This window comes from Oculina patagonica, chromosome 1 (assembly GCF_052425735.1).
Source record: "Oculina patagonica isolate OP01 chromosome 1, crgOcupat, whole genome shotgun sequence".
In the NCBI taxonomy this organism is placed as follows: Eukaryota; Metazoa; Cnidaria; class Anthozoa; order Scleractinia; family Oculinidae; genus Oculina; species Oculina patagonica.
In genome coordinates this window covers 42,585,237-42,612,604 of record NC_135758.1, presented here as the reverse complement: position 1 = coordinate 42,612,604, position 27,368 = coordinate 42,585,237, and the positions used below count along the sequence as shown (strand labels likewise).

General features: G+C 38.3%; 3 protein-coding genes across 11 annotated transcripts in view; 2 read left to right on the top strand and 1 right to left on the bottom strand.

Annotated features, from left to right (window-relative positions):
* The window catches only part of LOC144632564 (adenylate kinase 8-like), a 6,152-nt gene extending 1,262 nt beyond the window's left edge, over nucleotides 1-4,890 (top strand). Inside the window, exons 2-6 of the mRNA XM_078491238.1 lie at nucleotides 682-771; nucleotides 1,996-2,137; nucleotides 3,346-3,426; nucleotides 4,298-4,355; nucleotides 4,453-4,890. Of these exons, the coding sequence (XP_078347364.1) occupies nucleotides 682-771; nucleotides 1,996-2,137; nucleotides 3,346-3,426; nucleotides 4,298-4,355; nucleotides 4,453-4,632 (551 nt within the window). The 3' untranslated portion in view covers nucleotides 4,633-4,890. The remainder of the gene's footprint in view (nucleotides 1-681; nucleotides 772-1,995; nucleotides 2,138-3,345; nucleotides 3,427-4,297; nucleotides 4,356-4,452) is intronic.
* LOC144632078 (adenylate kinase 8-like) overlaps nucleotides 1-27,368 on the top strand; it is a 79,396-nt gene that overhangs the window by 30,254 nt on the left and 21,774 nt on the right. The gene's annotated exons all lie outside the window — the stretch shown is intronic.
* Nucleotides 5,230-27,084, bottom strand: LOC144632648 (seminal plasma protein pB1-like). Of its 9 annotated transcripts, XM_078491395.1 has the most exons (6): nucleotides 26,831-27,084; nucleotides 26,704-26,748; nucleotides 9,556-9,645; nucleotides 8,498-8,662; nucleotides 6,847-6,980; nucleotides 5,230-5,399 (listed from the first exon to the last, which is right to left on the bottom strand). In XM_078491395.1, the coding sequence occupies exons 3-5, from the start codon at nucleotides 9,629-9,631 to the stop codon at nucleotides 6,850-6,852; spliced, it is 372 nt and encodes a 123-aa protein (XP_078347521.1). In that variant the 5' UTR covers nucleotides 9,632-9,645; nucleotides 26,704-26,748; nucleotides 26,831-27,084; the 3' UTR covers nucleotides 5,230-5,399; nucleotides 6,847-6,849. The 9 variants fall into 9 exon arrangements, with proteins under 9 accessions (XP_078347521.1, XP_078347472.1, XP_078347503.1 ...); XM_078491346.1 differs by lacking the exons at nucleotides 26,704-26,748; nucleotides 26,831-27,084 and adding an exon at nucleotides 19,633-19,701 and having other exon boundaries at nucleotides 9,556-9,655; XM_078491377.1 differs by lacking the exons at nucleotides 26,704-26,748; nucleotides 26,831-27,084 and adding an exon at nucleotides 19,633-19,699.

Genomic DNA, 27,368 nt, shown 5'->3' with positions numbered 1-27,368 from the left:
TTGGAATAGAGGCGCTTATTAAAAAAAGACACTTATTGGAAGGAGGGCGCTATATCGAATGATTACGGTACTGTTGTCAGAGGGTGGCTACTTTTGGGAAGTACATTACTTGCAAAAAAATTCGGACGTTTAAATTTCGGGCGTTTCGTTTCAGACGTAATTTTCGGACACTTTTTATCTAGTTATGGACAAATTTCGGACACTTTGCTGAAACATAGCTTAAGTAAATTTATGCCTACAAAGCACGAATTAGACTGCAACAACATCTGTACATGTGAACATGATAGTTTTACTGCATCCTCAAGGTTTACAGATATTTCGTCGCGAAAATAACACAAATACTATCAAGCCGTTAGATATCTCAGGCTTTGTCTCAACTGTAGATCGCTCAATAAAGGAAACTAACAGCTTTGGAGCTCAAAGTGTCCACTAATTCTGCCATCTCAAAACCCTTCCTTGTATTATCGGGTTTGTTTGCCCGCCGGCTGTGTACCTAAAACCGTTAAAATTTACTGTAAAAAATTCGGACGCTTAAAATTTCGGACGGTTTCATTTTCGGACACTTTTTTGTCCGAAATTTAAATCGTCCGAAATTTTTTTGCAAGTAATGTAGTCACTTTAGGATTCATATGCGCATGTTATTTGCTGTACTCATCTAAAACTATTTGTCCTCGTGTTTAGTTTCCTGTACAGAGCTGATCAAGCAGTCTTTAGTGGATGACTCTAAGCTTGGTGAGGCAGTAAGACCGTATGTTGAGCGAAACATGATGGGTAGGTATTGAAACAAATGTAAGCTTAAGAACTAGGTAGGTCCCCGAAAATATTTGACCTACCGGCTTAACAGGTGCCTTATAACATGAAATGTTCGCGACACGTTAATTTTGCGATTTTGCGAAAATTTTGTGTTTGAATCACTTTGCTTTCGCGTTTTTTAGTAAGACACAATTTACATTTCCTTAGGCTCAATATTATTTAACATGTCCTTGAATTAAATGAAACGACTTTATCAAATGAATAATAACGTCAAAATTAACAAAAACGCAAGGGTGCGATTACATGCCAACAGTAACAACAGAGCAGTTCTCATAATGGCGACAAGCGGTTCATGCTTGTACGTGAATTATTGTTCTTGAGTCAATTGAGCACAACACCCATTTAAACTCATTCTTGATTATTGACATAGAGCGGTTTTCACTTGAGTGTCGAAAGTTAATTGCGTTTGCTTTGGTTTTGCATTGCTACGCTTAGTGATTGGCTTAAAAATCTCGCGCCACTTTCTCAGCCAATCAGAACTAAAACCAAAACCAATCGTGACTCGCTCGCGCACGTTTTCCCGCGCTTCGTGCCGGCTACATGTATTTGCTTCGAGTTTTGATTGGTTCACTGGATTGTCTGTGTCCTTTGTGATTGGCCAAAATAATTACTTTGGTTTTGGTTTTACGACACTCCATTGAAAACTGCTCTAATGTGAGTCACTTAATTTTCGCGTCATGTTATGTTCGCGACACTTCTTGTTCGCGCCACTAAATTCGCTAAATTAACGTGTCGTGTCTGTGTTTGAGCCTAGTGGCCCATGAGGCCGGTGCTTATCACGGGCTACTCACCCCTGGATGCAATGCTAGTCCATCGCAGGGTTACCTCCAGCATTAAATTTGTCGTTACCTGTTTATACACCTGGTTTCAGAGAGGCACTATGAGAGTGAAGTGTCTTACCCAAGAACACAACACAATGGCCCAGCCAGGGCCGCTCCATCTGGAGTCCAGGGCGCTAACCATTAGGCCACCACGCCTCTCATACCGGCTTAACAGACAGGCGCTTTATGCTGGTCGGCGTAGCATGAAATAGATGAAGCAGCAAGAAGTATTGGTTAACTCCAACCCTCAGCCGGTATTTTAGGGTGCCCTTACAATTTGCCGTTACCCATTTTATACAATTGTGTAGAGAGAGGCACTGCAATCTTTTTTAACTTTATATTTTGTTTTGTTTCATCGCAGTACCGGACGACTTGGTTCTACAATTGCTACAAAATCGCCTGGCTCAGTTAGACGCTGTGACTAAAGGCTGGGTAATACACAGTTTTCCCAAGACAAGGGAACAAGCGGAGTCACTGACAAGGGCCGGATATGAACCTAACAGGTGAAAATACACGGCTTGTTGCCAATCAGAAGACGCACGAGAGCTCTCGAGCACGCTCATAGCTCTCTTGTCAGGTCGTCGTCAGTGGCATACGTCCATCATGCTCATGAGCGTGGGTTTCCTCTTTTCTTGACCAATCAAATTCTCAGAAATGTAGTAGAAAATTTCTTTGATTTCAAAATCTTTCAGCTAACGAAAAAACACAACAGTTATAAGCCCACCTGGATACAAGCTTTCCCACATCCAACTTTCCCATATTTTTAACTTACTAACGTCCTGACAGAAAAGTGTACTTCAAACAGAAACAAGCAACGAAAAATCTACTTGGAAACGAAAACTCTTTTCCAAGTCAAGTGCAGACCAAAACATTTGATCGGAGTGGCATTTTCTTTCATATCCTTCATTAAAGTCACCACGGGTTGCTTCTCAGCTCACTTTAACACAGATTTTATGCCTTCTTTAAGCTCCCCTAGTCATCCATGTCCAATATACACGACCTGATACGAGTCGTAAATGTCATCGTACGAGTCGTACGAGTCGTGAAACAATAGTGTACGAGTCGTACATAATTGTCGACTGGAAAAAAATAGTTGTCGAGTGGAGAAATGCGTCTCATTATGGACAATTTTTCATCATGTTGTTAAGCAAAGGCCCTGCGATGGGTTGTCAAGTCGTACGAGTGGACAACATAATTGTCGACTGGAGAAACACGCTAAACACAATGTAGTCAATGTATATTCCTCGTTCTAAAAGCGTGATGGCCGAAACACGCTAAACGCAATGTGTATATTATTCTTTCTGAAAGTCGTACGACTAGAAGTGTGCTAGCGAAACACGCCAAACACAATGCATAAGCGTGATGGCCCAAACACGCTAAACGCAATGTGTATAATCTTCGTTAATCAATGTATATTCCTCGTTCTAAAAGCGTGATGGCCGAAACACGCTAAACGCAGTGTGTATATTCTTCGTTTTAAAAGTGTGCTAGCGAAACACGCCAAACACAATGTATATTCCTCGTTCTAAAAGCGTGATGGCCGAAACACGCTAAACGCAATGTGTCGGAGGACGTAACTCGCTTCTTCATAGTTTTTGTATGCCTTCTCTTATCGATGAGGTATTTTTGCCAAGGTTTTATGACATTGTTGGTAGAAAAGAATACCTCACACCATAAATAGTATTTTTTATAACGATTATCATTGTTTCAGGGTGATCTTTATGGATGTGCCAACAGACACCATTCTGGAGAGAATGACCCTACGAAGTGTAGACCCGGTTACTGGTGAAAGGTAGGTTGAAGAAGGCACTGCAATCTTCGCAACAATCGGCAAACAGCACAATTTATACTATGGAAACACATCTGATCGAAGTTTGAGAGGAGCGAAAACCTGTAAAACGAGCGTTGTGTAACCACATCAATATGGGAGGCGCGGTGGCCTAATGGTTACCCTGCGATGGACTAGCATCCCATTCAGGGGGGAGTAGAAATATCCCTAGAAACCGGGATAAGCTCCGTCAAGTATGGACCACTTGCCTCTAGGCTCCTAACCACATCAATTACTTGAGTGAGGTTTGGTTCGGGTGACGAAAAAAATAGCCGTAATAATGTCGGTGGTGGGAAGGCGGGTTTGTTGTTTTAAATTTACATAAAAGGGGCAGTATCACAAGAAGCCTCCTAAGTTTTTGTGTAAACTATGATAGAATTATGAGGGTGCACTCAGAGGTCAACAACCTTTGAACAACAAAAGAAAGGCATAAATTCATTCTCCAAGGTGTGAATCAACGTAATTTAAGTGATTTTCGTTGACACTGTCAAACTTAAAAGTGTCGGCCCGACTTTTTCAAGTTTTAGGCCACTACTGTCCCAGCCGTCCATAGCCAAACCACCTTTTAACAATTTTCATGACTAGTAAATTACGTTTTAGCAAAGCCAGGCCACTATTAGTGGATTTCCAATTAATAACAACACCTTCATTGCATTTTCAAGTAGCACTAAATCATGGTGACACTGTCCCTTTTAATGTATAATAACAGCTTTTGTACAGAACTTGGTGGACAGTGGGGATGGCCTTCGATCGACAAAAACTTTGGGTTTATTTTCCTGCCTGTGGTCCGAATCATTCGCTGTGAATGTTAAAAATGATTTCTTTATCTCTTCAGATATCATCTGATATACCATCCGCCGCGAACAAACGAAGTTAAACAGAGGTTACAAACGGTTAGTCTTGGAATTTGATTTTTATTTACATGAATATTACGACCACGGTCACATGACTGTTCACTGTATCACCGCAATTTTTGTTACCTCCTTTCAGAGTCAGAAAGACGTGGAGTCAGCGGTCAACTCCCGTATCGCTGATTACCAGGCCTATATCGAGGAGATCGCGGAGTACTACGAGGAGTCTGGGCAGCACATTAACGCTGATCAAGATATCCATACTGTGTTTGAGTGCATTGAGAGTATTATTGTAAACCCTATACCGCGAAAGAACTAAAAAGTCTATCAAAACAACATGTTTTATTACTCTAACGGGAAACGTTTGCAAGCAAAGGTGTATATAATTCATTAGTTTCATTGAACTCGCGTATTTTAAACGTGGTATTATAGGAGTATTTTTTATCTCCACTTCCTGTCAGAAATGGCAATGTTTATTTGCCTGAGCAAGGCATCTGTAATTAATAAACGTGTGCCAGCCTGCAATAAATGATTCTCTGTAAATACCGTCGGTATCTATTTGTGAAGGAGCAGTTAAGATAGGGGTCTGGAGGCGTGGGGGAGTAGGGGGGGGGGGGGGGGGTGGAGAATCTTGTGTTGTTGGGGCGAAAACCGCGGGCTCAGTCACTTCTTGGAGTAGTGATGTCGCCGTCAACTGGCACTTGTTCCCCCGACGGGAAAACGCTCAATACATTCAAAGTCTTGTAAAATAAAATTGTTTTCACCACGGTCTAAATTATGAACACATCAATCGTCCATTTTCGTGCTTGGTAAAACACTGATTATTGCTGTAATAAAAAGGATGCCTTTCAAACGAGGGGGCAATTCATGGGAAAACTGAAAAAACAAACAAACATTGAGAACATGAACAACATGGTGTAGTTTCCCAACGATTTATTTTCATGGCTACATAGCTACATGTTTTTAAACGATAAATTGCTTCTTCACACTTTGGGCTAATCCTAACTAATGAGAGAGTTCTTGTCCCCGGAACATCTTTCCAATCATTCTACTTTCTAAAGTATCGTGGGAAACTTTGTGTTGGCCCTGTAAAAAGAAAAAGAGTGTTAACCCTATTCAGACCGGGCTTTTTTGGACCTTCTCAGACCGGGGGGGGGGCTCCGGAAGCCCCCCCCCTATGTAACTTCCAGAATATTTAAGCAATCACCATGAAACGTATAGGATGTATTGTACGTCTGAAACTCTTTCTTTTAGTATACGTCACGTGGGATGGTGACGTCACATCACGTGACAATTACATCGTGATGTCAAAACAGCCGCCATCTTGGATCCGCCATCTTGGATTTCAAAACTTTTCCAAAATGCCAGAAAACCACCCAAAATCATTGCAAAGTACTCAAAATGATTAAAATTGTGCTTTAAACCCGTAAAAATGTAAAAATAATGCCATTTAAGTTGATTTTTATTAACAGAAACACGAAAAATTACAAATTTGGAAAAACATGCCTGTCAAAATGCCGTTGCCATGGTGATGTCAAGTTCCTGACACATCATCCAAGCCTACCAATTTGTTGCCAGATAAATTTTAGGAAAACTCAGAACGTTTGGCAGCGTTTAGTTAAATCTTAAAAAAGTTATAAAAGTTTAAAGTCAGCGCGGGCCTCAAAAGCCCCCCCCCCCCCCCGGTCTGAATAGGGTTAAACCCCAAAGAACAAAAATGAAAGATTGAGACTGCGTTTACGCTAGGTGGAATTTTACCGGATTCGTGAAGAATCCAAGATGTTTTAGTACCGGATTCGTTGTGGCGTTTACTCACAGGCAAGTGAATCCGAAACAAAAACGACCCAGTTTGGTCGTGTGTCTGAAGATTTTGAATCCGGAATCCAAGCTAAATACCGTAAGAAATTCCGGTTATAAGCCCTGGGCTTATACAACTTCGTAAGGGGTTTTGGGTGGGCTTATAAACGGAGGGGCTTATATCCGGGAGGGCTTATAAGCGGTATAAAAAAAACGAGCCACGGGAGTGTTGATCGTTTTTAAGTTAAAAACGCATAAAAAAACAACATTTAGCCGACGGCTATTTTCCACTGATGAAGTCCCGAAACGTCTGGATTTATTTACAAAAATTAGCGCATAAACGAAACTCTAACTTTATTATGTGATCAACATTTAGCCCTGTTCGGTACTGTCAACCGGCATAGGGGGGGGGGGGGGTGGGGCTTATATCCAGAGGGACATATGTATATATATATGTATATGTATATATATTTTTGTTGTTTCCAGGTAGATGGCCTATAAACGGGGGGGGGGGGGGGGGGGCTTATAACCGGAATTTTACGGTATCTTTTTTTCTATCGGAGCCTTCTTGAAAACCTTCCCTGTTGCAGCTGTTGAAATAAGCTCTGTCGTTTCTCACCCGCCAAACACAACCCCACCCGGCCGGCCCTCGCTGCTAAAGTTCTTTTTTTATATGAACAAAACAATACGATAAAAGTTAGCAGGAAACAGAATATATAAATCATTTACACATTACCTATTAGAAACCACAACAACTATAACCGGCTGGACAATCCGGTAAATCTTGATATCCAATAAACATGCAAGGCTCGTCCGGAGGACTACAATACCCGCCATAATCATCTTCGCACGGCTTCTTTTTAAAGTCACCTGTTGAAAGTTTTGGTATGGGTAAAACATGAGCTATAGGATAACTGAATTTCGACTTTAAAAAAAGACAAATCATTTACAAATAAAGTCGTCTTTCCACAACAAATTCGTCCCCAGGGTCTTCTCGGCGACGCCTTTCCAAAATGGCGGCTCGTCAAGACCAGCCGCCATTTTGAAAACGGAGAAGACCCTGGGGACGAGGTAATTACCACAGTACAGTCCGGAAACGTATTCTCCGATGTCAAAGTTACAAGCCGTGTGTAAATAGTTATGTTCTATATACAGACAACAAGCCAGAGGTTGCTCTTAGTGCAAAAGGCGCCGTTGAACGCCAGAAATATTTGTGGGGGATTAGCAACGCGCTTGGTGTGAATCTATTGTTTCGAGCGAAGACGATATCTTCACCAAAAGAGCTGGAAACATGTCTTGTAGCCGTCAACGCTATAAGTTTTGATGACTTTTCTTTCAACCTCAAGAAAATATCCTATTTAAACCTAATTAGATTCATCTCTGATTTCATTAAGACCGGTTTACATGCTACGATTTGCGGGCTGATTTGCTTCAGCAAATTTACCGCTGCGATTCGTCCGTTCGAAGGAAGATTGAAAATCGGACTGATTTCTAAAATCGGTGGCACTGCAACAGATTTTTGAAAAGTTGGGCTTATTTTCTTATAAAATCTGGGTCAAATCGAGCTGAAAAATCGTACATTGTACTGAGTAAACCGGCCTTAGTTGACTTGCATATACGCGATTTTGAATAATCATTTTATTCGCGACTCGTGATAATTTTTATCTTGCGCTTTCGATCTATTTTCCCGACGGAAAAACACATGCAGGAGTATAGAATAGCCCTTAAAATACAGTAAATGTCGCAAATTTTAGGCGAGTCTCAAAATCTTCGCAAATAAACTAGTTTCTACGAACCGAGCTCTCAAAAGGTAAATCTGATCTCGGAATCTTGGTTTTTACGATTTGTGTTTCGGAATCTCGCAAGCCAAGCAAACGTTTAACCTAAATGAACTGTTATACAACTACAACTGCAAAACAAAGACAAATCACGATCCACTGCTCAATATCGCATACCGCTACTGTGAAACACGTAGGCTTGGATAAATAATGCTAGTAAATTTCCATTTTGGCTGAGTTCTTTTCTTCTAATCCGTAAATAAAGCACACAAAAATGGAATAACCTCTCCTACTATTCATTGCAAATACAAATAATTTCACTCTACTCTACACACAACTGAATAGAGACGGCAAATTTTTGCCGTTTTCCTTAAACGTCATGCTTAACCTTATATTAAATCACAAACTAATACGCTGATGGCGTCTATATTTAATTTTGTTTCTTGGGGTGGGAGGGGGGTACTTAAATTTAACGAGTATTAAATTAGACTGACACAAATTTTAGCGAGCACTAAATTTAGCGCTTTTTGCCCAACTCGCTAAAATCGCTAAAATTAGTAGCCGCTAACATTAGTAACCTTATGGTATTAAATATAGACAAGAGCTTACCGCAGTTAGCCCAATTTCCATCGTAGACGGCATCAAGCGAACACCACGGCATATTATGATTATTACCGATGCAGGAATCGTAAGACTCGCCCTCATACACAAATGGAAAAACACAACAACGGCCTTGAGGATCATCTGTCTCCGTTTCAGGTGGACATGGTTCCCCTATCCAACAAACAGATAATCATAGTATTAAAACTGTACTTTTGACAACTTATTACTGAGTAACATAACCGCTGTACTTCTAAGGGCCTGTTTACATGATTCCGGAGTGATTTTCATTCCGGAACGAAACTCGTTCCAGAACTTCGTTGAAGAACTAATTTGATTTTATTTAGACGAAATTCACATGAATTTAAACAAACAGAATTGTCGGTTTAGAAGTTAACAACAACACTGGTATACAAAAAGATATGACGGAGAATGTTGATTAACGAGATAGTACCCCCCAAAAAAAAACTCGTAAGGATAACCGAAGAATATCAAAAAAAAAAACAACTTTATTTTAGTGTCAAATCATTCAAATCTCGTCAAAAAGAACAGACATACAAAATGATATTGTCATTTTCAAGTTTTCCCAAGAACACAATGGTTTACATAAAATGTTTCCTAATTGATTATTCAGCGTTATTCTCTTCACTTGATTGCTTGAAAGTGTATCGATATAACTGCTATGCTGATTAATTTTAGAGCGGTTTTCACGTGAGTGTCGAAAGTTATTCACGTTTGCATTGGTTTTGCTTTTCTACGCTTAGTGATTGGTTTAAAATTCTCGCGCCACTTTCTTAGCCAATCATAAGTAAAACCAAAACCAATCGTGACTCGCTTGCACACGTTTACCCGCGTTTCGTGCCAGCTACGTGTATTTGCTTCGAGTTTTGATTGGTTTACTGGATGTCTGTTTCCTTTGTGATTGGCAAAAGTAATATTACTTTGTCTTTGGTTTTACTACACTCAATTGAAATCTGCTCTTCTTACTTGGGAACTAAAGCGTCCACACAAGTCTTCATATTATTTTAAACAAGTAAGCGAGAATTTATCAAAAGTGAATCAAAAACCTCTTTGGTATTCCCGTCCTGGAGCTGCATCCAGCATCAACGCGGTTAACAGGAGAAAGAAGCAAATAACCTTCATGGTCGATGTCCTTTCTGTTAAGCACTGTTGTAAAGTGGACAGAAAAAAAGAAAACATCAGAAAGTATTAAAATGAACTGTTTGAAGAAATACACAGGCGGCGCAGCAGGGAGGGGGTAGGGGTACAGCCCTAGCCTGAATTTCAGACATCCCTCTGTGGTCGCCACAGAGAGATGTCTGAAATTCAGGCTAGTACAGCCCCCCCCCCCCCCCCCCCCAAAAAAAAAAAAAAAAAAAAAACGAAAATTTGTTGAGGGGAGGGGGGTTTTGGTGCCGAGCGCAGCGTAAAATTGGTTTGTCAAGATATTCCGTCTCGTGAGTGAGTTCAAACATCTTCGACACTTCCTTGTAAGTCTTCGGGAACCTTTTTTCCTCTTCGGAAAGTTCGAAAAATGTTCTGAATCGATCGTATGTCCTTCGAACAACAATCGGAGAATATTCGGATATCTTCGGTTTAGAAACTGCTCAGAAAACAAAAAGTTGCTAGAGCGGAAGTAGATTTATACTTCGCCCTCATCAACTATCACACATAGAAATCGAGAGCGAATTGTTAAATAATACCTCGTCAGGACACAGAAATCATGTCATACATGTGGTTTGCGCAGGTCCACAGAATGCACTATAAATAACATATCTTCAAGTTATGATATTCACATTCCTTCAAAGGCGCCAGTCAATCGTTTAAGAGACCAATCGCCTGGAAGTTCTTCGATCCACTGATCAAACCGATAGCAAGCCAAACTGGGTGCCATGGTCTGGTGTTATATCAACGGCTAGTCAAAATAATTTTAATTGCTAAATATTTTCCAAGTATTTTTAAACAGAATGGGAGGAATGAGAACGCATCGTATTCTTCTGTAGTATATATAGAATTAAAAAAAAAAATCGATTTTCGTTTTATCATTTTTGACCTGTAGTAATTCCAGTAACACAAAGCAGTTAGTGGCGACTTTTTGTACACGTACTGAATTGGCGCAATATGTTGATAAACTCCAGCCTCTACACCTTCGCAGCCAGCAATCAACAGGAATTTACGAATTATCTTTTGAGAATACAGTTTCCGAGTTCTTAATGCTACTAACGTTGCCGATATACGCAAGCAAAGGCAACTAGACACGTTTTAGAATAACTTTCAAGAAAGTTCCCTTACCTAAGATTTCCAGGCGAGTTGTTCAAAAGTTGAAAGGGTTGTTCACTCTCCAGGTATCAAGGGGCTAGAATGATAGAGTGCTTATTCAATGTTGCCTTATCAAAACATTTTCCACCTGGATCATCCCACCCATTATAGGGCTAGTTTAACCAATAAGAAGTGAAGTTATCTTAACATGTCGTTCCTATCTATTTATATATACAATAGATTTTACACTTCACTGTACTCTGTGTACTTTGCCGCATTTGTTCTTTTGGTATCAAGCCAAGATGACATTTGTGTAGGAGGCTATACTCTCGCAACTTCTGAGTCTGTTTTTACATTCAAACGCTGGACGTAGCCTTTGTATTATAAATTTTCTGGCCATCAATTAAATTGGAAGCACTGTTAAATTCTATTAAATTTTGTTGACATAAATACGATGTTTTAGTATCCGTTCCTTTCCACAAAAACGCAACACAATAATTAAGTTGTTTTGAAGTCATGCTTCGCAAGTCATACCGAACAAAGCTATGATTAAGCTTTATTATTCATGCTGTTCTCCATGCAAAGGGATCGGAGCAGTCAATCGATAAAGGCGGACCAAAAACAAATTTAATTAACTCTTTATCAGCAATTAATCACCCTCCGATCTACAAATAACACCTCGTGTACACACACACCCTATGCAAAAATGGTTGTCATTCATTTCTGTTGTTTGGTCGAGTTTCTTAAAACGCTGATGGCGGCACTTAAATATATATGAAATATTATGCTATTCTGAGAAGTTTCAGTGTTTTGGGTTAAATGGCTGGAAAGTTATGACTCATTTAAATGTAAGAGGTTTGTATGGAAAAATTCACCCTGGCCTGCCTAGCCTCGTTTTCATGTTTTTAGCAATATAAATGTCCCTGTAACTTCCCATTAGATAAAGCTATAGCCTTTAAACTTCATACACTGATTTACATTGACTTTATCTTTAAGTTAGAGTAATTTAATTTTGTTGACAAATGATTCTTCTGGGAGCCGAAAATTAACAGCCGCCATATTTGCATAGGGTCTCATGGTTTGCGCAGGTCCACAGCATGCACCATAAATAGCTTATCTTCAAGTTGACACTTGACATTCCTTCAAAGGCGCTAGTCAATCGTTTAAGACCAATCGCCTGGAAGTTCTTCAATCCACTGATCAAACCGATAGCAAGCCAAACTGGGTGCTAAAGTTTGGTGTTATATCAACGGCTAGTTAAAATAATTTTAATTGCTAAATATTTTCAAGTATTTTTAAACAGAATGGGAGGTATGAGAACGCATCGTATTCTTCTGTAGTGCATATAGAGTTAAAAAAAATCGATTTTCTTTTTATTATTTTGACCTGTACTGAATTGGTGCAATATGTTGATAAACTCCAGCCTCTACACCTTCGCAGCCAGCAATCAGCAGGAATTTACGAATTATCTTTTGAGAAGACAGTTTCAGAGTTTGTAATGCTCCTAACTTTGCCCATATACGCAAGCAAAGGCAACTAGACATGTTTTAGAATAACTTTCAAGAAAGTTCTCTTACCTAAGATTTCCAGGCGAGTTGTTCAAAAGTTGAAAGGGTTGTTCACTCTCCAGGTATCACGAGGCAGAATGATCGAGTGCTTATTCACTGTTGCCTTATCAAAACATTTTCCACCTGGTTTATCCCACCCATTCTAGGGCAAGTTTAACCAATAGGAAGTCAAGTTATCTTAACATGTCGATCTTGTCTATTTATATATACAATAGATTTTACACTTCACTGTACTCTGTGTACTTTGCTGCATTTGTTCTTTTGGTATCAAGCCAAGATGATATTTGTATAGGAGGCTATACTCTCGCAACTTCAACATCCGTTTTCACATTCAAACGCCGGACGTAGCCTTTGTATTATTAATTTTCTGGCCATCAATTTAATTGGAACTGCACTGTTAAATTCTATTACATTTTGGTGACATAAATACAATGTTTTAGTATTCGTTCCTTTCCACAAAAACGCAACACAATAATTAAGTTGTTTTGAAGTCATGCTTCGCAAGTCATACCGAACAAAGCTATGATGAAGCTTTATTATTCGTGCTGTTCTCCATGCAAAGGGATCGGAGCAGTCAATCGATAAAGGCGGATCAGAAACAAATTTAATTAACTCTCTATCAGCAATTAATCACTCTCTATCTATGAATAATACCTCGTGTACACACAAATCGTGTCATTAATGTGGGTTGCGCAGGTCCACAGAATGCACCATAAATAACTTATCTTCAAGTTATGACATTTTGCATTCCTTCAAAGGCGGCAGTCAATCGTTTAAGAGGAATCGCCTGGAAGGGCTTCGATCCACTGATCAAAGCGATAGCAAGCCAAACTGGGTGCCATGGTTTGATGTTATATCAACGGCTAGTCAAAATAATTTTAATTGCTAAATACTTTCCAAGTATTTTTAAACAGAATGGGAGGAATGAGAACGCATCGTATTCTTCTGTTGTGTATATAGCGTTAAAAAAAATCAATTTTCTTTTTATTATTTTGATCTGTAGCAATTTCAGTAACACAAACCAGTAAGTGGCGACTTTTTGTACAAAAACTGAATTGGCGCAATATGTTGATAAACTCCAGCCTCTACACCTTCACAGCCAGCAATCAACAGGAATTTACCAATTATCTTTTGAGAATACAGTTTCCGAGTTCGTAATGCTCCTAACTTTGCCCATATACGCAAGCAAAGGCAACTAGACATGTTTTAGAATAACTTTCAAGAAAGTTCTCTTACCTAAGATTTCCAGGCGAGTTGTTCAAAAGTTGAAAGGGTTGTTCACTCTCCAGGTATCACGAGGCAGAATGATCGAGTGCTTATTCACTGTTGCCTTATCAAAACATTTTCCACCTGGTTTATCCCACCCATTCTAGGGCAAGTTTAACCAATAAGAAGTGAAGTTATCTTAACATGTCGATCTTGTCTATTTATATATACAATAGATTTTACACTTCTCTGTACTCTGGGTACTTTGCCGGATTTGTTCTTTTGGTATCAAGCCAAGATGATATTTGTATAGGAGGCTATACTCTCGCAACTTCTACGTCTGTTTTCACATTCAAACGCTGGACGTAGCCTTTGTATTATATATTTTCTGGCCATCAATTGAATTGGAAGCACTGTTAAATTCTATTAAATTTTGTTGACATAAATACGATGTTTTAGTATCCGTTCCTTTCCACAAAAACGCAACACAATAATTAAGTTGTTTTGAAGTCATGCTTCGCAAGTCATACCGAACAAAGCTATGATTAAGCTTTATTATTCATGCTGTTCTCCATGCAAAGGGATCGGAGCAGTCAATCGATAAAGGCGGACCAAAAAAAATTTAATTAACTCTTTATCAGCAATTAATCACCCTCCGATCTATAAATAACACCTCGTGTACACACACACCCTATGCAAAAATGGTTGTCATTCATTTCTGTTGTTTGGTCGAGTTTCTTAAAACGCTGATGGCGGCACTTAAATATATATGAAATATTATGCTATTCTGAGAAGTTTCAGTGTTTTGGGTTAAATGGCTGGAAAGTTATGACTCATTCAAATGTAAGAGGTTTGTATGGAAAAATTCACCCTGGCCTGCCTAGCCTCGTTTTCATGTTTTTAGCAATATAAATGTCCCTGTAACTTCCCATTAGATAAAGCTATAGCCTTTAAACTTCATACACTGATTTACTTTGACTTTATCTTTAAGTTAGAGTAATTTAATTTTGTTGACAAATGATTCTTCTGGGAGCCGAAAATTAACAGCCGCCATATTTGCATAGGGTCTCATGGTTTGCGCAGGTCCACAGCATGCACCATTAATAGCTTATCTTCAAGTTATGATACTTTACATTCCTTCAAAGGCGCTAGTCAATCGTTTAAGACCTTTCGCCTGGAAGTTCTTCGATCCACTGATCAAACCGATAGCAAGCCAAACTGGGTGCTAAAGTTTGGTGTTATATCAACGGCTAGTTAAAATAATTTTAATTGCTAAATATTTTCAAGTATTTTTAAACAGAATGGGAGGAATGAGAACGCATCGTATTCTTCTGTAGTGTATATAGAGTTAAAAAAAAAATCGATTTTCTTTTTATCATTTTGACCTGTAGCAATTCCAGTAACACAAACCAGTGAGTGGCGACTTTTTGTACACGTACTGAATTGGCGCAATATGTTGATAAACTCCAACCTCTACACCTTCGCAGCCAGCAATCAACAGGAATTTACGAATTATCTTTTGAGAATACAGTTTCCGAGTTCTTAATGCTACTAACGTTGCCGATATACGCAAGCAAAGGCAACTAGACACGTTTTAGAATAACTTTCAAGAAAGTTCCCTTACCTAAGTTTTCCAGGCGAGTTGTTCAAAAGTTGAAAGGGTTGTTCACTCTCCAGGTATCAAGGGGCTAGAATGATAGAGTGCTTTTTCAATGTTGCCTTATCAAAACATTTTCCACCTGGATCATCCCACCCATTATAGGGCTAGTTTAACCAATAAGAAGTCAAGTTATCTTAACATGTCGTTCCTATCTATTTATATATACAATAGATTTTACACTTCACTGTACTCTGTGTACTTTGCCGCATTTGTTCTTTTGGTATCAAGCCAAGATGACATTTGTGTAGGAGGCTATACTCTCGCAACTTCTGAGTCTGTTTTTACATTCAAACGCTGGACGTAGCCTTTGTATTATAAATTTTCTGGCCATCAATTAAATTGGAAGCACTGTTAAATTCTATTAAATTTTGTTGACATAAATACGATGTTTTAGTATCCGTTCCTTTCCACAAAAACGCAACACAATAATTAAGTTGTTTTGAAGTCATGCTTCGCAAGTCATACCGAACAAAGCTATGATTAAGCTTTATTATTCATGCTGTTCTCCATGCAAAGGGATCGGAGCAGTCAATCGATAAAGGCGGACCAAAAACAAATTTAATTAACTCTTTATCAGCAATTAATCACCCTCCGATCTATAAATAACACCTCGTGTACACATACCCTATGCAAAAATGGTTGTCATTCATTTCTGTTGTTTGGTCGAGTTTCTTAAAACGCTGATGGCGGCACTTAAATATATATGAAATATTATGCTATTCTGAGAAGTTTCAGTGTTTTGGGTTAAATGGCTGGAAAGTTATGACTCATTCAAATGTAAGAGGTTTGTATGGAAAAATTCACCCTGGCCTGTCTAGCCTCGTTTTCATGTTTTTAGCAATATAAATGTCCCTGTAACTTCCCATTAGATAAAGCTATAGCCTTTAAACTTCATACACTGATTTACTTTGACTTTATCTTTAAGTTAGAGTAATTTAATTTTGTTGACAAATGATTCTTCTGGGAGCCGAAAATTAAAGTGTATATGACATGAAAAATATTTTCTGCTTATTTGAAAGGCCTTTCGAAATACAAAAGAATGACGTTTTTCTTTTTGAAATATCTTTTTTCGTTTCAGAGATATTGACGTTTTTGTATTATGCAAATTAGATCAGTGATGACGTCACAAGATTTGACTATAAAAATGGTAAAATACTGAATAAACAATATCTCTAAAACTATTGAAGCAGTGTTCTTGAAACTTGGCACCACAAATGTGCATCACAAAAGGAACAAAATGACACCCTTAGTATTGTTGCCATAGCAACTCTTTCAGCTCCAGTCTCTCTCTGTCAAAAAGACAAATATCCCCATATCTGACCTCTAAAGTGAGACAAAGGGTGCTGCTTAGAACAGACATAGTTCCCATATTGCCTTAATTCCCACCATTGGTTTGGCTGCGCTAGATGGTTCTTGGTTTAAGACAAAACTTGGAATTTCAGTTTTTATTGAGACAGCACCAGCGGCAAAACTGTTGTCATGGCAACAGCCCTAAGAGTAACATTTTGTTTCTTTTGTGATGCACATTTGTGGTGCCAAGTTCCAAGAACACTGCTTCAATAGTTTTAGAGATATTGTTTATTCAGTATTTTACCATTTTTAGAGTCAAATCTTGTGACGTCATCACTGATCTAATTTGCATAATACAAAAACGTCAATATCTCTGAAACGAAAAAAGATATTTCGAAAAGAAAAACGCCATTCTTCTGTATTTCAAAAGGCCTTTCAAATTAGTAGAAAATATTTTTCATGTCATATACACTTTAACAGCCGCCATATTTGCATAGGGTCTCATGGTTTGCGCAGGTCCACAGAATGCACCATAAATAACTTATCTTCAAGTTATGACACTTCACATTCCTTCAAAAGCGCTAGTCGATCGTTTTAGACCAATCGCCTGGAAGTTCTTCGATCCACTGATCAAACCGATAGCAAGCCAAACTGGGTGCCATGGTTTGATGTTATATCAACGGCTAGTTAAAATAATTTTAATTGCTAAATATTTTCAAGTATTTTTAAACAGAATGGGAGGAATGAGAACGCATCGTATTCCTCTGTAGTGTATATAGAATTAAAAAAAAATCGATTTTCTTTTTATCATTTTGACCTGTAGTAATTCCAGTAACACAAAGCAGTAAGTGGCGACTTTTTGTACACGTACTGAATTGGCGCAATATGTTGATAAACTCCAGCCTCTACGCCTTCGCAGCCAGCAATCAACAGGAATTTACGAATTATCTTTTGAGAATACAGTTTCAGAGTTCGTAATGCTCCTAACGTTGCCGATATACGCAAGCAAAGGCCACTAGACACGTTTTAGAATAACTTTCAAGAAAGTTCCCTTACCTAAGTTTCCCAGGCGAGTTGTTCAAAAGTTGAAAGGGTTGTTCACTCTCCAGGTATCACGAGGCAAGAATGATAGAGTGCTTATTCAATGTTGCCTTATCAAAACATTTTCCACATGGTTTATCCCACCCATTGTGGGGGCAAGTTTAACCAATAGGAAGTCAAGTTATCTTAACTTGTCGTTCCTATCTATTTATATATAAAATAGATTTTACACTTCACTGTACTCTGTGTACTTTGCCGCATTTGTTCTTTTGGTATCAAGCCAAGATGATATTTGTAAAGGAGGCTATACTCTCGAAACATCTACGTCTGTCTTCACATTCAAACGCTGGACGTAGCCATTTTTTCACAAATTTTCTGGTCATCAATTGAATTGGAAGCACGGTTAAATTCTATTAAATTTTGTTGACATAAATACGATGTTTTAGTATTCGTTCCTTTCTACAAAACCCAACACAATAATTAAGTTGTTTTGAAGTCATGCTTCGCAAGTCATACCGAACAAAGCTATGATTAAACTTTATTATTCGTGCTGTTCTCTATGCAAAGAGATTGGAGCAGTCAATCGAAAAGGTGGACCAAAAACAAATTTAATTAACTCTCTATCAGCAATTAATCACCCTCTATCTATAAATAATACCTCGTGTACAATAGATTTTACACTTCACTGTACTCTGGGTACTTTACCGCATTTGTTCTTTTGGTATTAAGCCAAGATGATATTTGTAAAGGAGGCTATACTCTAGCAACTTCTACGCCTGTTTTCACATTCAAACGCTGGACGTAGCCTTTGTATTATAAATTTTCTGGCCATCAATTGAATTAGAAGCACTGTTAAATTATACTAAAGTTTGGTGACATAAATACGATGTTTTAGTATCCGTTCCTTTCCGCCAAAATGCAACACAATAATTAAGTTGGTTTGAAGTCATGCTTCGCAAGTCATCCACTAAAAGTGAGCAGCTAGAATAAATTAGTTTTGGATGATGACTAAAATACGCGGGAATCTTTGATGAAGTGGAATAAATTAAATAAAATGCGCGCGGGAATTTATGCAGCATAATTTATGCCTTGACGTCACGACACGATAAGCCTACTTGATTGACAAATTGACAGAGCAGGGTACATAGTCTACTTGATTGACAGAATGAGCACTTGTTCTACTGCGGATCGAAGCGAGAAAATTTTATAAGAAGCTCCGTTTTTAAACTACTTAAGATCTATTTCCTTTAGCTTACTAGAGGTTTTTAAAGCTCAAATAGATCGAATAGTTATTTGCGATCAAGGCATAAATTATGTTGCATAAATTCCCGCGCACATCTTATTTTAACTTATTCCACCTCATCAAAGATTTCCGCGCATTTTAGTCATTATCCAAAACTAATTTATTCTAGCTGCTCACTTTTAGTGAATGGCTGCTCAAATATTCGGCTAATTCTGTTGGCTTACACTGCTGCTGATCAAAAACAAATTTAATTTTCTCTCTATCAGCAATTAATCACCCTCCGATCTATAAATAATACCTCGTGTACACACAAATCGTGTCATACATGTGGTTTGCGCAGGTCCACAGAATGCACTATAATTAACTTATCTTCAAGTTATGACAATTTACATTCCTTCTTATGCGCCAGTCAATCGTTTTAGACCAATCGCCTGGAAGTTCTTCGATCCACTGATCAAAGCGATAGCAAACCAAACTGGGTGCTAAAGTTTGGTGTTATATTAACGGCTAGTCAAAATAATTTTAATTGCAAAATATTTTCTAATATTTTTAAACAGAATGAGAGGAATGAGAAAGCATCGTATTCTTCTGTAGTGTATATAGAGTTTAAAAATCAATTTTCTTTTTATCACTTTGACCTGTAGCAATTCCAGTAATACAAAGCAGTTAGTGGCGACTTTTTGTACACGTACTGAATTGGCGTAATATGTTGATAAACTCCAGCCTCTACGCCTTCGCAGCCAGCAATCAACAGGAATTTACAAATTATCTTTTGAGAATACAGTTTCCGAGTTCGTAATGCTCCTAACGTTGCCGATATACGCAAGCAAAGGCCACTAGTCACGTTTTAGAATAACTTTTAAGAAAGTTCCCTTACCTAAGTTTTCCAGTCGAGTTGTCTAAAAGTTGAAACGGTTGTTCACTCTCCAGGTATCACGAGGCAAGAATGATAGAGTGCTTATTCAATGTTGCCTTATCAAAACATTTTCCACATGGTTTATCCCACCCATTGTGGGGCAAGTTTAACCAATAGGAAGTCAAGTTATCTTAACATGTCGTTCCTATCTATTTATATATAAAATAGATTTTACACTTCACTATACTCTGTGTACTTTGCCGCATTTGTTCTTTTGGTATCAAGCCAAGATGACATTTGTGTAGGAGGCTATACTCTCGAAACATCTACGTCTGTCTTCACATTCAAACGCTGGACGTAGCCATTTTTTCACAAATTTTCTGGCCATCAATTGAATTGGAAGCACGGTTAAATTCTATTAAATTTTGTTGACATAAATACGATGTTTTAGTATCCGTTCCTTTCCACAAAACCCAACACAATAATTAAGTTGTTTTGAAGTCATGCTTCGCAAGTCATACCGAACAAAGCTATGATTAAACTTTCAGATTATTCGTGCTGTTCTCCATGCAAAGAGATTGGAGCAGTCAATCGAAAAGGCGGACCAAAAACAAATTTAATTAACTCTTTATCAGCAATTAATCACCCTCTATCTATAAATAATACCTCGTGTACAATAGATTTTACACTTCACTGTACTCTGGGTACTTTACCGCATTTGTTCTTTTGGTATCAAGCCAAGATGATATTTGTAAAGGAGGCTATACTCTCGCAATTTCTGCGTCTGTTTTGACATTCAAACGCTGGACGTAGCCTTTGTATTATAAATTTTTATGGCCATCAATTGAATTGGAAGCACTGTTAAATTCTATTAAATTTTGTTGACATAAGTACGATGTTTTAGTATCAGTTCCTTTCCGCAAAAAAAACGCAACACAATAATTAAGTTGTTTTGAAGTCATGCTTCGCAAGTCATCCACTAAAAGTGAGCAGCTAGAATAAATTAGTTTTGGATGATGACTAAAATGCGCGGGAATCTTTGATGAAGTGGAATAAATTAAAATAAAATGCGCGCGGGAATTTATGCAGCATAATTTATGCCTTGACGTCACGACACGATAAGCCTACTTGATTGACAAATTGACAGAGCAGGGTACATAGCCCGGGGGGGGGGGGGGTACTTGGGTAAATATTTGTTGGGTATGTGCCGCTGGCCTCTCAGAACCCCTACCCCATTATAGTCATATTCTATGGCCAATTATAGACCCCATCTTAGTCACTTTTGGGTAAATTTAATTTTTACGACCCCAACTTAGTCACTTTCTGGGAGCCGTTTGTCAAATATTAAACAACAGCAATAAATACGGTAACATTTTTTTCAGCGAATATTTCCGTTCATAAATCACAACTTGCCAGATTTTCGTACTCTCAAAATCCCGGAAAAGTGTGACCCCATTCTAGTCACCCTATAAAGAATGCTTGAAATGGCGACCCCATTATAGTCAGTCCAGTCGTGAAAATGCGACCCCATCCAGCGGCACATCCCCATTAGCCCATTTATAGGAAGTGCCCCCCCCCCCCCCGGTACATAGTCTACTTGATTGACAGAATGAGCACTTGTTCTACTGCGGATCGAAGCGAGAAAATTTTATAAGAAGCTCCGTTTTTAAATTACTTAAGATCTATTTCCTTGAGCTTACTAGAGGTCTTTAAAGCTCAAATAGATCGAATAGTTATTCGCGATCAAGGCATAAATTATGTTGTATAAATCCCCGCGCGCATTTTATTTTAATTTATTCCACCTCATTAAAGATTCCCGCGCTTTTTAGTCATTATCCAAAACTAATTTATTCTAGCTGCTCACTTTGAGTGGATGGCTGCTCCAATATTCGGCTAATTCTGCTGGCCTACACCACTGCTGATCAAAAACAAATTTAATTTTCTCTCTATCAGCAATTAATCACCCTCCGATCTATAAATAATACCTCGTGTACACACAAATCGTGTCATACATGTGGTTTGCGCAGGTCCACAGAATGCACTATAATTAACTTATCTTCAAGTTATGACAATTTACATTCCTTCTTATGCGCCAGTCAATCGTTTTAGACCAATCGCCTGGAAGTTCTTCGATCCACTGATCAAAGCGATAGCAAACCAAACTGGGTGCTAAAGTTTGGTGTTATATTAACGGCTAGTCAAAATAATTTTAATTGCAAAATATTTTCTAATATTTTTAAACAGAATGAGAGGAATGAGAAAGCATCGTATTCTTCTGTAGTGTATATAGAGTTTAAAAAATCAATTTTCTTTTTATCACTTTGACCTGTAGCAATTCCAGTAATACAAAGCAGTTAGTGGCGACTTTTTGTACACGTACTGAATTGGCGTAATATGTTGATAAACTCCAGCCTCTACGCCTTCGCAGCCAGCAATCAACAGGAATTTACAAATTATCTTTTGAGAATACAGTTTCCGAGTTCGTAATGCTCCTAACGTTGCCGATATACGCAAGCAAAGGCCACTAGTCACGTTTTAGAATAACTTTTAAGAAAGTTCCCTTACCTAAGTTTTCCAGTCGAGTTGTCTAAAAGTTGAAACGGTTGTTCACTCTCCAGGTATCACGAGGCAAGAATGATAGAGTGCTTATTCAATGTTGCCTTATCAAAACATTTTCCACATGGTTTATCCCACCCATTGTGGGGCAAGTTTAACCAATAGGAAGTCAAGTTATCTTAACATGTCGTTCCTATCTATTTATATATAAAATAGATTTTACACTTCACTATACTCTGTGTACTTTGCCGCATTTGTTCTTTTGGTATCAAGCCAAGATGACATTTGTGTAGGAGGCTATACTCTCGAAACATCTACGTCTGTCTTCACATTCAAACGCTGGACGTAGCCATTTTTTCACAAATTTTCTGGCCATCAATTGAATTGGAAGCACGGTTAAATTCTATTAAATTTTGTTGACATAAATACGATGTTTTAGTATCCGTTCCTTTCCACAAAACCCAACACAATAATTAAGTTGTTTTGAAGTCATGCTTCGCAAGTCATACCGAACAAAGCTATGATTAAACTTTCAGATTATTCGTGCTGTTCTCCATGCAAAGAGATTGGAGCAGTCAATCGAAAAGGCGGACCAAAAACAAATTTAATTAACTCTTTATCAGCAATTAATCACCCTCTATCTATAAATAATACCTCGTGTACAATAGATTTTACACTTCACTGTACTCTGGGTACTTTACCGCATTTGTTCTTTTGGTATCAAGCCAAGATGATATTTGTAAAGGAGGCTATACTCTCGCAATTTCTGCGTCTGTTTTGACATTCAAACGCTGGACGTAGCCTTTGTATTATAAATTTTTATGGCCATCAATTGAATTGGAAGCACTGTTAAATTCTATTAAATTTTGTTGACATAAGTACGATGTTTTAGTATCAGTTCCTTTCCGCAAAAAAAACGCAACACAATAATTAAGTTGTTTTGAAGTCATGCTTCGCAAGTCATCCACTAAAAGTGAGCAGCTAGAATAAATTAGTTTTGGATGATGACTAAAATGCGCGGGAATCTTTGATGAAGTGGAATAAATTAAAATAAAATGCGCGCGGGAATTTATGCAGCATAATTTATGCCTTGACGTCACGACACGATAAGCCTACTTGATTGACAAATTGACAGAGCAGGGTACATAGCCCGGGGGGGGGGGGGGGTACTTGGGTAAATATTTGTTGGGTATGTGCCGCTGGCCTCTCAGAACCCCTACCCCATTATAGTCATATTCTATGGCCAATTATAGACCCCATCTTAGTCACTTTTGGGTAAATTTAATTTTTACGACCCCAACTTAGTCACTTTCTGGGAGCCGTTTGTCAAATATTAAACAACAGCAATAAATACGGTAACATTTTTTTCAGCGAATATTTCCGTTCATAAATCACAACTTGCCAGATTTTCGTACTCTCAAAATCCCGGAAAAGTGTGACCCCATTCTAGTCACCCTATAAAGAATGCTTGAAATGGCGACCCCATTATAGTCAGTCCAGTCGTGAAAATGCGACCCCATCCAGCGGCACATCCCCATTAGCCCATTTATAGGAAGTGCCCCCCCCCCCCCCGGTACATAGTCTACTTGATTGACAGAATGAGCACTTGTTCTACTGCGGATCGAAGCGAGAAAATTTTATAAGAAGCTCCGTTTTTAAATTACTTAAGATCTATTTCCTTGAGCTTACTAGAGGTCTTTAAAGCTCAAATAGATCGAATAGTTATTCGCGATCAAGGCATAAATTATGTTGTATAAATCCCCGCGCGCATTTTATTTTAATTTATTCCACCTCATTAAAGATTCCCGCGCTTTTTAGTCATTATCCAAAACTAATTTATTCTAGCTGCTCACTTTGAGTGGATGGCTGCTCCAATATTCGGCTAATTCTGCTGGCCTACACCACTGCTGATCAAAAACAAATTTAATTTTCTCTCTATCAGCAATTAATCACCCTCCGATCAATAGGAAGTCAAGTTATCTTAACATGTCGTTCCTATCTATTTATATATACAACAGATTTTACACTTCACTGTACTCTGTGGTCTCTGGGTACTTTGCCGCATTTGTTCTTTTGGTATCAAGCCAACATAATATTTGTAAAGGAGGCTATACTCTAGCAACTTCTACGTCTGTTTTCACATTCAAACGCTGGACGTAGCCTTTGTATTATAAATTTTCTGGCCATCAATTGAATTGGAAGCACTGTTAAATTCTATTAAATTTTGTTGACATAAATACGATGTTTTACAAAATCGCAACACAATAATTAATTAAGTTACTTTGAAGTCATGCTTCGCAAGTCATACCGAACAAAGCTATGATTAAGGTTTATTATTCGTGCTGTTCTCGATGCAAATATTTCGGAGCAGTCAATCGATAAAGGCGGACCAAAAACAAATTTAATTAACTCTCTATCAGCAATTAATCACCCTCTATCTATAATTAGTATAAATCTACTAGCGTTCTATCACGAATGTTGTTTTCTGATTGGCTACCCTACTCACTATCTATTCTGTTGTAGAAGGTGAGTAGCGAAACAGTGCGCTGTTGTCAACAGAAAGGTCGCCGCTTTTTCGCTTTAATTTATTGTCCGTAAAGAGGGACTTCGATTATTTAGTATTCAAAGTGATGTTGGAGAAGATAGAGACTGTAACGCAAAATGTAATGAAGAGTTTATACGGTAGTAAAAGCATTTAATATTCATTTACGCGCTTTTAAAAGCGGGTGAATTTATAATTTTATATTATTCAGAGATGCGTTTCACCGAGCCATTTTGTGGAAATAAAGTTTACAATGGTTTGCAAAGCGACACAGTTTCATCGTCTCATCGAGGAACAGTAAAAGAAGAGCTATAAAATCGATTCAGCCTGCAAGTTTTTTTTTGCATCATGATCAGTAAATAAAGCAACAAAATTGAAAGCGAATTCAAGGTTGAGGCCGGGCGACTCGTTCAACTTTTCATCAATTTCTAATCGTTTACATTTCCTACATTACTTCCAAAGGGCCTTTGTAAGTGAGTATATCTTTTAATTGTCATTTTACAATGAAAATCCGGCTTTTCGTTCAAATGACGGTGAATGAAATGCAAAGGCGCAAACAGAAGCTAAACAGTGCAATGTGGTTTATTCCTTGCGAACAACTCGCTCGACTTTTTCTAATCGTTTACGTTTTCGAATTTGAAAAAAGCTTGACTTCCAAGGGCCCTTCTACGACAGTACATCTTTCAATCGTCATTTTGCAATAAAAGACTTTGCTTTTCCTTCAGTTTCGAACAACACAACCACACGTTCCAAAACTATCCGCCGCCTCAAATAGAAACAAGCTTAATTATCTTTTTATTAATTAAGCGGAAACTGAATGTTTTACCATCCCACAAAACTTCGAACCCAAAGAAACCATGAACAGGGATTTATTTTATGGGTTTTTTGCGACAAGAGAACTAACGTTCCAAAAGTGACCAAAAAGCAAGCTAGACACTACCAATAAAAAAACATCCCATATTAAACAAAATTGGTTCAAGAAATCGCAGGGGAAAATGCAGCACTCGACTAGAGCGGGAGAAGGCTAAACGTTCGGGCTAATTGTTAATGCTCATCCTTATTACTGCGCACGTATTTCATATCGCAACATCACGCCACGTCATGCATCGAGCGCGCGCGCTGAGGAAACTTCCTAAACACATATAGGGTGGGTAGCCGTTACGGTAACTTCGCTTGCAGTTTGTCTCTTAAATGGTAGGTGAGCCCTACCTTTTTCTTAGCAGGTCACTTTTGTTAACGATTATCTAAGTTATGCTATAAGTGAAACAAATCTATGAATTAAAATTTTGATTTTTTTGTCCCACGAACGTTTGAATATTCCTTTTTGAGCTTTTTGTTTTGCCGTGCGACGGTTTCATGTGCCTATTTTGGGTTTAGGTCTTACAAAAAGGATGGCAACACTAAGAATTATTTACGCAACAGACGCACTTCTGCAAAATATGACTAAGGTCGTTTGCCTCGTTTACTCATCTTTGATACTTTTAACTACAACCCCTCTAATTCATGCTAAATCACGTACGCCCTTTTTTTCAAAATCAGGGTAGTTTTCCATACGCTTTATCTTTGAAACAAAGTCGAAGATCCTAACTTTTTTTGCATTTCGTACACAAGTAACTCACTATCCGACCGCAGTTATATTTTTAAAAAATCTATGAATCCAAGGAAAACGACCTTTCGTTCGAGTTATCGGGCGGTCGAAAAATCGAGGGTTCGAAAGATTGGAAGTTCAAGGTATGTTTCGTATGAGACTCTCCGATAGTCGCTCTAGCTAATTTCTTTCTGAAAACATCACAATCAAACCTGTAAAAGCCTTTGCCTCAATGAGAAGGCAACTGATTTAAGCATGAGTGGCACAGTCCAAAACCACAAAAGCATACAAGTTACCAAACAGTAAACCCATGTAAAACCTTGACAACCATCCACCGATTTTAAGGTCAGCAAAGTGTTAACATTGTGTGTTTAGGTTAAAGATAAAAAAATGATAAAATCCTTACCTTTGTGGCTTCAATTTAACTTAACGAAAAGAACAAACTGTAGTTCTGAAATAAAGTAAAACAGAAACAATATCAATTTGAGAAGTATGAGCGTAAGAAAAGACAACGTTAAGTTCAGTGCAGCCACCTCGTTCAGCACCTCTCGAACAAATACCAAGCTTGGCTATAACAGCGCGTCTTTTCACTGCATGGCATTGAATTCGTGCCGTGCAATGATTGGTGAGGTCCCGCCAGGGGGGATCCCGTGTCGCTTGTCTAAATTTAAACATGTCCCGTGTTGCTGTTTCATCGCACTTCCCGTCGCTGTCGGTTGTTGCATTGAAGGAAAATTACTTGTCCTTGTCGGAATTTCAGTTTTTCCATAAGGGTTGTTGTTTGTCGCAATTACTTTATGTGCTGTCACTAGTTTTTGCGCCGTGTCGCTTGTCGAAATTTACGCTGGCAGAGCCTCATTGGTCCGATATTCGCGTGGGCCAATTTTTCCGAAGCAGCCGATGGTTTCCTTGGAGGCTCCTACGCGGGAAAGTATTATAGCGGTAACCATAAGATTAACGTTACTTCTTCGGAACCAATAGAAGTATACCAAGATCAATACTAGCAGTGCTTGAGTTTTTCTAACAGATGCCATATTGTAAATTAATATCCGAAAATTTTGTGCGAGAAAA